At 39.2% G+C, this 12,915-nt stretch overlaps 1 protein-coding gene across 1 annotated transcript in view; it reads left to right on the top strand.

Annotated features, from left to right (window-relative positions):
• The window catches only part of LOC143882944 (uncharacterized), a 31,005-nt gene extending 18,323 nt beyond the window's left edge, over positions 1-12,682 (top strand). The window contains exon 2 of the mRNA XM_077386322.1: positions 12,599-12,682. Within this exon, the coding sequence (XP_077242437.1) occupies positions 12,599-12,682 (84 nt within the window). The remainder of the gene's footprint in view (positions 1-12,598) is intronic.
• The last annotated feature ends 233 nt before the right edge of the window (positions 12,683-12,915 follow it).

Genomic DNA, 12,915 nt, shown 5'->3' with positions numbered 1-12,915 from the left:
GGATAAGATTTACCAAGATTAGCTAATTCAATTGATATTTTAGAAAATCGGATATATATTTCGGAAATACTTTCATTTTGACCCATTCTAAACATTTCATATTTGCTCTTTAACAAGTTTATTTTGGAATCCTTGATTTGTGATGTTCTCTCATGGGTAACGGCAAGAGTATCCCAAATAACCTTGGCGGAATAAAAAAGAGCTACTCTATTAAACTCGTCCGTAGATAAGGCGCAAAACAAAGAGTTTATAGCTTTGTAATTTAAATTTGCATACCTTTTCTCTACAACATTCCATTCTTCAAATGGCTTGGAAGGCAAAGTGTATCAATTTTCTACAATATGCCAAAGCTCCACATCTATCGAAAGAAGATAGATGCGCATCCTTGTCTTCCAATGTCTATAGTTGGACCCATCAAAGAAAGGAGGTCTAGTTGTGGAATGGCCTTCCGGAAGTCCGGTTCCATTTATGTTTGCCATTTCACAATTAGAAAGTTGCCAATGATCTTATGATCTTTTCCTTATTAAAATTTTTTAAAAAATTTACGAAAGATTTTAAGAAAAGAAAATCTTTTAAGAGCCAAGGCTCTGATACCAAGTGAAATTTCAAGGGTAGGCGCGAGTACTTATACTAACGGCAACTTATGAGGAGGTAAAATTAGGTTACTAACAAGTTTTAAGCTTTTCAAAAACTCTAACCCAATTTTGAAGATTAAGAGATCAGAAATGAAGATTAAGCACACAAGTTAAATCCTAAGTGCAATGCAAATGTAAAGCAAGAGATAAGAGAGAGTGCACCCGAGATTTAAAGTGGTTCGGTCCTCAAAACGCAAGGCCTACTCCACTCCACCAACCAAACCCGTTGATGGCTTCACTATGATGATCTTCTTAACTTCGGCGAAGATCGGTGCCGATTACAATTCCAATTGCCTTTAACCTTGGTGGCAATCCTCACCACGGAGAGTGGGCTCCGCTTCTCCGAACACTCGCCCAAATACAATCTTTAGAATAAAGAAAGAAAGAACAAAAAAATTCCTCACAAGGGTTTACAAGGTTTGTAGAAGATGTACAAATTTGAGCCTAATGATCCAAATCCTAATTCTAGAGAATGAGAGGCATAAACAAGCTTGATTCACTCTTAGGATATTCCAATAGGTGTTAAGAGTGTTATGATTGATAATTGGGAAGTTTAGAATACCCATATATATAGAAAAACCAAATATGACCGTTTGAGGGGCATAGTGGTAAATCTGGCAAAATCCCCAACGGCTATAATTTCTTCCCGTTATAGTGTTCTCGGAGTTCCGAGAAATTCTCAGAGTTCCGAGAATTTCTCTCGGAGTTCCGGGAATACAAACAGAAGTTGAGAAAATGTTACTGGATCATTTCTCGGAGCTCTGAGGAATCTCTCGTAGCTCCGAGAATTCTCTCGGAGTTCCGAGAAGCCTATTTCCAGCAGATTTTCAATTTTGTTCTTGGGCTTCCAACTCTACACTAAGTTGGGATTGTTATGAGGGTTCCAAAGTGTTGGAACACCACAAGGACAATCTCTTAAACGTTTAGGGTGTGTGAGATTGACTTTATTTATGCCTCTAAACACCTAAACTAGGATTGGATCTTTACATTCTAAAACGACTTCGATCTTCAATTGTGATGCTTCAAGTCTTCATGCCTCTTGGATCTCCGATGTCTTTGGCCTTCCGAATGCGGTCCAATGAGAGCTTCTTGGCCTTAATCCAAGCAATCTTGTCTTTACACACTCATGATCTACAACTTAGACAATCAAACACATTAGTGATATTAAATCACTTGTGTATTGGAATCATCAAAAGAAGATGGGAATGCCAAGGTGGGAACCATTGGGCTTACAAGAAGATGGGAATGCCAAGGTGGGAACCATTGGGCTTACAGTTTTGTTATGTTTTCTTACTTTCATGTACAGACCATATACCTTTAGCTGTAGCATGCATGTGTTTGCACACCAAAACTTAGACATCATTTAGGTATGATATTCATAAGCTAGATATTCTTAGGTGACACTTCTCTCATTTATTTTGTGTGTGCTTATTATTCATCTCCGAGACATGCATGATTAGGTAGATGTCTTCTCGGAGATATATGTTCCCATTTCACATGACTTTTGCCCAAAACTCTTCAAAATCAATAAATAAATGGCATAAGAGACCCGGTGCTTGCACTTGGACGGATGAGGTGCTCTTCGGACCTTCCAAATTCGTAATCAGGCACAAACCTTCTTTTATATCTCTGGTTATCCATTGCAACAGAGCATAGTATGGGATCCAGGGCCTACTTCCTTGGATGGCGACTCTTCTTTGTTTAAGGTACGTCTCGAATCTGGGCTAGTCCCCGAATCGAGAGGTATCTCACTTTACATCGCCACTCATGCTGTGAGGGGTACATTCTTTCGAGAGTTCCTTGGTAGAGCTCTCCAGTCACGTGGATGATTCCAGAGAGACTTTCCTAGGGGCTCATCCTCCGCCTCTCTCGGATCGGGGTCCACAATATGATGATTTCACGGTTATTTTCAGGGTTACGTATCGATGGAGGCTACTGACTCAATGCGATTGTAGTATTGCCTACACAGTAATAATCGCATCGAGGCCCACTTGTGGGTTCTGCAGGATCTACCGTTGAATCCCGGCTACGATCCAACTCACTACTCAATTGACCTATTATTATCTATTAGATAGAGGTCCCACATTTATTTAGTTGCTTAAATGAACTAGTTTCGTGGCATCCGATGCATTGAAAGGATATAAACAATGTATATAGTGTATTTGCGTTATGTGATACATTGGAAATACCAAAATGGTTCAGTATTAACCATAACGGTATTTTGGGAGTATCATAAAATATATTGGAGCTTTAATCCTATTGGATAAGATTGGATTGCATAATTTAATTGGGAATTAAATGTGAAATGCAATGGGAATTTGAATTGGATAAGTGGACCCACATGGGATGCATTTGGATGGGACCCATTGCCACACGCCTCATGCGGTGTGCCATTATTAATTTGGAATCCAAATAATATTTAGAATATTATTGCTTGATTTGTTTACTCAAATTAAAGCAACACATGTGAAATTGGAGAGAGAGAGAGAGAGAGAGAGAGAGAGAAGAAACAAGTAAAATTAGAAACTAAGGAACCACATGGCAACCCAAGGGATTGCTTGTGAACAACCAATCCCTATGGGACGTCCAATTTTTGTTTCCATAATGGGGAGTTGCTTACTTTGCCCAATTGGAGCTTTCAATTGTGGCTAGTTTCCATTATTTTTTGAGATTTCTCTAGAAGGTTTGGATTGTACATATGGAAATTGAGAACTCTATCAATATAAGACATGTGGCTGGAGTTTTCAAGAGAACTCTTCCACAATTTCATGTGCTGAAAATTGGTAGAGACACCCCAAAGTCTTTCTCTTCTTCTTCTCCTTCAATTCCATTAACTAGTTTTGTCTTTTCTAAATCAAAGACAAACATCCAACCAAGCTCCATTGATCTAAATACAGATTCTCACATTATAATATGATTTAGATTAGGTTCTAAAGTGAACAAAGAGTTGTACACAAGATCCTTTACGCAACAAAAGGAATCCATCAATTCAACTTGCGGTTTCGCATCGATTAGATCGCCGACGAATTTTTGAGCAGTAGATCAAGCGGACGAGTTCTTTTCTACATAAAGGTAATTATATTTAGGTTTATTAAATCACAATAAAAATCAGTTTTTTCCTAGGAATCCTGGGTTAGAGCAAAATTTTTGTTTTACACGGTTTATACTTCCACAAGGTGTAGCGATTTTGCTCGGGGTTTTACAACCATTCTAACATTACGGCCCGTCGAAATTCCTCTGAAAATCACCAAAAAGACAAAATATCACATTTTTCGAAGTGTTGCCAACCTAACATTGACACGTCAGGTCCAATTTCGGATTTTCCCAATTTCGCAAGTTGCGAAATTCCCCCCGGATTCCTATAAATAGGGGGTAAGAGTAAAATCAGATTTTAACTTTAGAAGTTATTTTCAAAGAGTTTTTCATTTGGTTTTTAGTTTATAAACCCCTTCTGACTTTCAGAAAATCCTAGTTTCTTTACTTTAGGTAGAGAAATTCTTAGGTAGCTCACACTGAGAGTTGGCATTTTGCCGAATTTCTGAATACTCGGAGCGACATCTTTAAAATAGTGTCGTTGTTCTGCCGAATTTTGAGGACATTGGGCTACTTTTCCATAATAGCGTCGTTGTTCTTCCTAAATCTGGGAAACTCGAGGCCCCTTGTCCAAATAGCGTCGTTGTTCTGCTGAAATCTCGGCAAACTCGAGGTCACTTCGTCCAGATAGCGCCGTTGTTCTGCCGAAATCCTGGCAAACTCAAGACCCTTTTGTCCAAATGGCGCCGTTGTTCTGCCAAAATCTCGGCAAACTCGAGGCCACTTCGTCCAGATAGTGCCGTTGTTCTGCTATAATCTCTACAAACTCAAGGCTCCTTTCGTACAAATAGCGGTGTTGTTCTGTCGAATTTTCGGAAGACACTAAACTATATCATCCAAGTAGCGCTGTTACGTTGCCGATTTTTCAGAAGTAGTCCTCGCTCCTTTTTCGGTAAAATTACATTTATTTTCCTACTTTCTGCACTTATGTTACAAAAAACCGGTGTAAGGTAGTTATGGGATTTTGAGTTCCTATTACCCTAGAACTTATAACCTAAATCCCTCTCTTCTCCTTGTAAATAGGGCTACGTTCCCTCTCCTTATCCCGCCACCCTGTCTCCGATCCTACCATAGACGACAGAGACGAGAGCCTTGATGCTCCACGGTGTTTGACAAACGGAGGGAATCATAATCCCAGAGTTTTCTTTTCCTTATGTATTGTCTTTTCCATTTGATTTAGTTATCCTGATTATGGTCAGCTGCGAGATCCTTCTAGGACTCATACCACAACATACGACTTCAATCTAGATAACAATCTGAATCGCTTAATGTCTTCTTTTTTTGTAAATTCATTTATTTACATTATGGAATTAAGCCTAATCTAAATAAAGGATAAAAAGAGAAGTTTTTTTATTAAATTTTTCAAAAATGCCAAATCAAGTTAAGAGACCGGATTTATCTGGGCATGAGAGGTGCCTAACACCTTCCCCAAATGTAACCATAACCTTTACCCAGATATCTGTTAGGGCCATGCTACAAACAGAGCAAAACTATGGGTTCTAAGCCCAGAGCAAGAGAGCCCCTTTGGTTACTACTCCTTCAATGAAACTTGGGTATCCATCCCAGTTTCATCAGAAGAGCAGACATGGGTCCTAGGCCCTAACCTAGGTGGCGACTCTGAGTTTCTCTTTCTTGTGAAATCCGGACCACGATCCCGAGTTCACAAGAAACGGTGATCCTCTGCCGCCCGCAGCACATGCGCGGGAAAAAACCGGCTCCCACATTTCCTTGCACGCTATGGGGAAAAATCCCCCACCCACCCCAGCCCTTCTATAATGACAATTTATACTTTTTTAGTCAAATCAAAAAATTATTAAATAATAATTTCTACATTTTTTATTATATTAGTATTTTTGTAATATTAAAGATATATAGAGATATTTATATAACATTATAAGAGGGGCGGGACGGGACCCGCCCCTTCATGATTAAATCAAGGAATCCCATTCCCGCGGCCCGGGCAGATCCCCATTTTCGCCTGTTTAATTGCCAGACCCATGAGATTTGAATATTTTGCCATTTCAAAGGAGATAAAAGACGACGAGGTTGAAAAACTAAGGGAAAATTATTTAAAAAATGTGAACATTTGCTGAATTTACGAATCAAGGGCAAAGTTCTCAAAATCATGAGAAAGGGGTATCAGGTATGGTCAGAGGTGTCTTAGGACAAGAATACCCTTCTCTTTCTTTTCCCCCCACCTTTTAGGAATGGATCCCAATGCACTTCACCAACCTATTTCACCTTTTTATCTTCTTCTTCCCCAAGCCATATGCTATTGCCATTGCCATTACCCTTCTCTATCTTTACCCTCCACCTTTTATCTTCTTCTTCCCGAGCCAACCCTTTCCACACGGTAAAACTCCAATGCCATTGCCATTGCCATTGCCATTAGAAAAAAACCCCATAGGTTCTCTTTATTTTGCTTTGGGTAGTAAACTTATGCTTAGGTTTTATATGTTCTTTGCATGTTTTTTGTTTACAGTGATATGGTTTATTTTCATTCTCTTTATAGTGCTCTCTTTCTTTGCCTTCATGTTTGGTTTGACCTCTCTCTCTCTCTAGAGGAAAAGCCGAATGGAACTCCTATATATATACAAACAGAACCACTAATTAAAATGGCTCAAAACTAGTTTTTGAACCTCGGAACCACTATTTATACCACGACACCACTGTTTATTCCTCGAAACCAATCAATACTGGTTCCTAGAGTATACATAGTTATTCTGAGTGTGTAAATACACTCATGACCCTATCTAATCAATAAGAGGAACTATTTAAACACTCAGAACATCTATTTATACAGTTGGAACCATTATTTAGACCTCTGAACCACTAAATTATGGTTCCGAGAGTGTAAATAGTGGTTCATACATTCTATTAGTATTTCAATGGTTCTAAACGTACAAAAATCAAATGCACTATTTAAACACTCTGAACATCCATATATACACCTGGAACCTTTATTTAGACCTCAGAACCACAATTTAGTGGTTTCGATAGATTAAATAGTGGTTCATACATTCTAATAGTATTTCATTGGTTCTAAAAGTGATCTTGAGTGTATCAATAGTAGTTTAAACAGTCATAATCACTATTTAAAAACTTGGAACCACTATTTATACGTTGGACCACTAAATATTGGTTCCGAGAGTATAATAGTGGTTTATAGCTTATTAATAGTGGTTCTAACATTCTAAAGTGGGTCTATTTTGTCCTTGGAACTACTATTTTGATATTGGAACAACTAATTTAAACCTAGGACCCACTATTTAATGTGATGTGAATTTTGACATTCGGACGTCCGAAGAAGTTATTCCGATTTCCGATAGGATTTCAATAGTTTTGTTAAAAACTTCTACACATTCGAGAGTCCGACGGAAACCATCGGACCATCGGACATCCGAATCGGACGCTCAATAGGATTCCAGTAGTTTTGGTTACAAACTCCTTCACATTCGGAAGGTGCTTTCCAGCGAGGGACGTTACTTTCTGGCGCGAGGGACGTGCTTTCCAGCGCGAGGGAAGAAGAAGATAAAAAGGTGAAAAGGGTTGGCAGTGGAGAGAGACGTGCTTTCTGAGGGTTTATTACCCAAAGCAAAATAAAGAGAACCAATAGAGTTTTTTTTCTGGGGCAATGGCAATGGAGTTTTACCGTTTGGAAATGACAGTGGTTTGGTGAAGAAGAAAATAAAAAGGTGAAAAGGGTAGGTGAAGTGCATTGGGATCCGTTCCTAAATGGTGGAGGGAAAAGAAAGAAAAGGGTATTCTTGTCCTAAAACACATCTGATCATACCTGACATCCTTTTCTCATGATTTTAAGAACTTTGCACTTGATTCATAATTTCAGCAAGGGTGATGATATTTTCACCCCCCCCCCCCGCCCGCGCACCCGCGCATTATGCATGTGCCCCCCTTATAACATGATTTGACATCAAAAAGCGTTAAAGTTGCCCACTTTTCAAGTGAAATGATGTTACAAGGGGAGCGCATGCGTAATGCAACGGGAGTGCAAATATCATCTCCCTTTCAGCAACTGGTCACATTTTTTTAATAATTTTCCCAAAAACTAACAATACATCTTTTAGATTTAGGACAGATTTGGTTACAGAAGAGTCGTTACCACTTCAGGTCTAAGAGCTGGACCAAGTGGAAGATAAGGCATAATTTTATTTCATTTGGTAGCCCCAGCCGTAGATAGGCCATGGCTTAAAAGTGGGGCCCCTTTGGATGACCCTAACAGTTCGATTTGTGATGTTTAAAATGGATGGCATACTAAATAAAACCTCCACATTTTGAACGGTTTTGGTCATCCTACGGGTACCATTTTTAAGGCACAGCCTATCCACGGCAGAGACCTAACAAATAAATGGTTTTTCTGTGCTCGTGTAGTACATGCGATAATAAAAAATTGTTTGGGCGCGCCCCCCCCCCCCCCACGGCTGTTTGTTAGAATTTAATGTATATGTCACTTTCCCACCATTTGACCGGTCTCTCTCTCCACACACAACAGGAACAGTTGGTAGGCCCAACGGAAACCGTTGGTGGAATGGTGGGCCCATCTTTAAACAACATAGGCCCCGCCCATACCACACCATAGGATTATCCAAACCTTCCATTTGATGGGCCATAAACGTAAATAGGCTGCGTCCCAAAATATCATTTCCATAGGCTGATCCTAGCCCTCCGATCTAAATAGAAACTACATCTTATGCAACCTCTATAGATTGTAGGGTTGTGATCATCCTATGGAAATGATTTTTGGGGCACAACCTATTTACATTGTGGCCCATCAAATGAACGGTTTGGATCATTCTATAGAGTTGGTCGTAAAGTAACATTAAGGCCCGTCCACAACATAGGATGATCCAAGCCGTCCATGGTTTGGATAATCTTATGGAGTTGGTTGTAAAGTAACATAAAGGCCCAATCATAGGCCCCACCAATATTTTTTCAAATTGAAGCGTACTGTCCACAACATAGGATGATCCAAGCCGCCCATGGTTTGGATCATCCTATGGTGTGGTTCGTACAGTAACATTAAGGCCCAATTTAGGTCCCACCCATGTTTTTGAAAATGAAGTGTACCGTCCAGACCATAGGATGATCCGAGCTGTCCATTTGATGGGGCCATAACGTAAATGGGTTGTGCCCCCAAAAGGGTTGGCCCATCAAATGAATGGTTTGGATCATCCTGTGGTCGTACAGTAACATTAAGGTGCGTCTACAACATAGGATGATCCAAGCCATCCATGGTTTGGATAATCCTATGGAGTTGGTCGTACACTAACATTAAGGCCCAATCGTAGGCCCCACCGATATTTTTCAAATTGAAGCGTACAGTCCACAACATAGGATGATCCAAGCCGTCCATGGCTTGGATCATCCTATGGTGTGGTTCGTACCAATTTAGGCCCCACCCATATTTTTGACAATGAAGTGTACCGTCCAGACCATAGGATGATCCGAGCCGTCCATTTGATGGGCCACGATGTAAATAGGTTGTGCCCCAAAAATCATTTCTGTAGGATGATCACAACCCTACAATCTATAGAGGTTGCATAAGATGTAGTTTCTTTAGATCGGGGGGCTAGGATCAGCCTATGGAAATAATATTTTGGGACGCAACCTATTTACGTTTATGGCCCATCAAATGGACGGTTTGGATTATCCTATGGTGTGGTATGGGCGGGGCCTACGTTGTTCAAAGATTGGCCCACCATTCCACCAATGGTCAACTGTTCCTGTTGTGTGTGTGTGGAGAGAGAGAGAGAGAGAGAGAGAGAGAGAGAGAGAGAGAGAGACCGGTGGTCGGAAAACGTTAGCCAGCCGTCGGGGGTGGGGGAGGGAATATTAGCGCCCAATTGTTTTTACTAACAATAAAATCCCCCTTACTAAACAAAACAAAAGGTGATTTATTTATAAAAAAATTCATAGCTTTGTGTTTGACCAAGATGTCTAGTACTAGATAAAAGAGAAATGCTAAACTCAGGGGCACCCTGCATAAATGAGATGAAAAGGCGCCCCAATTAGTTGAAAGTCACCAAAGTGCATATAATGTCTGACTTTTACAGTTTTTTGGGAGTTATGTATTATAAATGGACTTGTATGCCTTTTAACCAATTGGGGCGCCCTTGAGTGTAGCATTTCTCATTTATCATAAAATTATTAGTGATCAAGCAAGGAATACGTGAAGTCTTCTCTCAAATGAATAAAGAAATAATTGACTTCAATAGTCAATCTTCATGTTCCCTTAGGATGCACCAAACACCCCTTTTTTAAACCCTTGGAATTATATGGTTATGGAGTAGATTCCGTCAGCTTTAGGGTATCTTAGTAAAAGAGGCAATTTAGCTTTTTTCTACAATTAGCAAACTACGAAGTCTTCCTTTGAAACATTCTCAACCAAAGTCATGTTGCCCTCAAATTTCTGATCCATAAATATCACTTCTCACCTGACTAGAAATATTATTCTTGAATTGTATGTATGATTAGAAATCCAATACTATACATGTTCAATATTGTGAAACAATTAATAAACCCAAAAGCTTAAGCTATTACAGTTATTGTTATTTAATCATTCACACTTCAGCACTCCCCCTCAGGTGTGACCCCTCTTTTTTAGGTTGGCCGTACACATGATTTTTAATATCAAGAAGTTGTTCGGTTTTGAACGGGCAATAGACAGTTGCTTTGATACCATGTGAAACAAACAATTACTCCAAAAGCTTAAGCTATTAGACTTGTCTTAATCAATCATTTATACTTCAACAAATGTCATAAATACAACAAATGAATCAGCATCAATCACAGATTACTCATAAATACAATTAGCTGATTATGTATTTCACAAGTATTGAGCTTCTGATCTCTTAGGATTTGTGTCTGTCGCTCATATGTGCCGAGCTTTTGGTCTTCCTCTCTCTGTTTTTTCGAGCTAGGTTTGGTTTTTGTGCTCTTATTGTATCATCTTTTCTCTTTATCAAATAAACCAGTAGGGGTCCCCACTAAAACCCAGCTTACCCATCGAAAAAAAAGAAAAAAGAAAAAAAATCAATCACAGGTTATCTACCGTTGGGAATTCCTTAATAGGTTTGGTCCCATGGAGGAAAAAAATAATTAAAAGTACTGTAACAAAAAGGATGGAGTTTTCATTAACAAAATCAAGAACCCTGATGTTGGCGTTGAGTTTGATTAACAATGGAGGCGCTGCCGAAGGGGATGCCCGTATCACGTAAACCAGAATTCGCAACAGAGGCATGAACAGCAAAGTTCATTTCTTTAAGAGGGCAGGGACGGTTGCCATTTTTGGGTACGTTAGTGCATCCTGAAGGTCCCGAACCTGTTGCAGGGCCTCTGAGAGACGCAGAAAGTAGACCTTCTGATCCCCACTCTCCTTCCAAAGGCCTTGCTGCTGAAAGAATTTGAGAAGATGAAATGATGAGGACGAAAAAGATGTATATTACTACAAAGAGATTTCTTATATAAGAACCCATCATAAAGTAGAGGGAAAAGTGTTTTTTGTGGTGGAGAAAGAAGGGAGTTTTTTCGATTTGGGGTTTCTCTGAGAAGATGAGGATTTGGTGTTTTGGTGATGAAATTATGGAGGAACGAGGAAATGTATATATAGCTGGTGTCTCGGCCATTTTTCTCATTACAGCTTGGGCGTGCTTTGACTTCGACTCGGTATAGTTTCACATGTAACGGGTCTAGTTTAGAGTTTTGACTGCCAATACGCGGTCGAAGACTAGACCATTCAGAAACTTGATGTTTTACTTTCTTTATTTTTTCTTCAGTTGAGTTGAAAGTCGCGTCTCTCTCTCTCTCTCTCTCTCTCCCTAAATCAACTTTCCCTTAAATGCTAAAGCAAGTTCGTAGTTGTTTAATGCTGTGTTCTGTTTTTTTCTTTCCCGTTGGGTTTCCGGGGAAACCCCTGTTTTTTTCCACAGAAACTGATATTTTTGGTGTTCTTTTAGTTTCCTCGGAAACTATTTTATCAAACGTGGAAAATGAAATAAACGACGTGGAAAAGACTTTTCCGCGACTTTTCTCCCATCCCATTTCCGATACAGACTATCGGAAAACCCTACTTTCTCTCAAGTTTCCCCGATCGTAGTTGTGTGTGGAGGGAAAAAAAAAAAGACACAAACAACTTCATCGTCTCCATCCTCGCCTCGTCTCCGACCTCGCTCACGGTACGTCCTCTCACTCTCTCTTCTCTGTTTCTTGTCTCTCTTCCCCATTCTTTAATTTATTTTTTTTGAAACCCTTGTGCTCATCTTCTCCAATCTGAAATAGGGTTTCTACAAACCTGATTTAGTAAATTTGAAATAGGGTTTCTATAAATAGCTCTGTAAAATTAATTTGAGAAATCCTATTTCGTGTTTTTGAGAAACCCTATTTGAGAATATTTACAGAAACCCTATTTTGGGTTTTATAAAATTGAAATAAAGTTTCATTTCTCCCTCTTTTCCGAGTCTAAGAACCGATAATCCAAGCTCTAGGTTTGTTGGTTTTTTTTTTCAGATTTAGGGATTTTTTATTGGGGATTTTGGTTGTTTTTATGGATTTTTTTATTCAAACTTTCTCTCTCTCCCTCTAACTTTCTCTCCATGTGTTGGGTTTTTCTTTTTACATATTTTTTGTTATTTTTTGCTTATTTGATATGGTTTTTCAGCAAAAGCTCAACCTGACCGGAATTTGATATGGATTTTTTTAAAAACTTTTTTAGTGCAACTCGGTGTTTTTAGGGGTTTAGTGGTTTATGGTAGTGAGATTCACATTTCTGATTTTTTTAAAACAGAATTTGGGTTTAATGTATTAGTTACTCAGAATTTATTAAGTCATGATTTGTTTGATTTATTCTTTTGCAGGCAACCATCCTACTGTCGATTTCCTTCCTAACCTTCTTGAGGTTTGTTCTTACTTTGTGTGATATTGCGTTTAATGTGTTGTAAGCCCCATTACATGTCGTGTTTGGGGCTTCTTTTATTTGTTATGTGTTGTTGGTTGCTATGTGTTGTAAGCCCCATTCCATGTCATGTTTGGGGTTTCTTTTATTTGTTTCGTGTTATTGCTTGTTATGTTCAGCAGTTGGTGCGAATTTGGGGCTTGTTCTTCTTCTTGTTGAGTACTAACCATTTATTGTTAGATGGACGATCGGAGACTTAGAACCGAGGATGTTGGTTGC

The sequence above is a fragment of the Tasmannia lanceolata genome, unplaced genomic scaffold, assembly GCF_043159265.1.
Source record: "Tasmannia lanceolata isolate RefF3 unplaced genomic scaffold, GAP_Taslan_0.1 ptg000008l, whole genome shotgun sequence".
NCBI lineage: Eukaryota > Viridiplantae > Streptophyta > Magnoliopsida > Canellales > Winteraceae > Tasmannia > Tasmannia lanceolata.
This window is presented reverse-complemented; position numbering and strand designations above follow the sequence as displayed.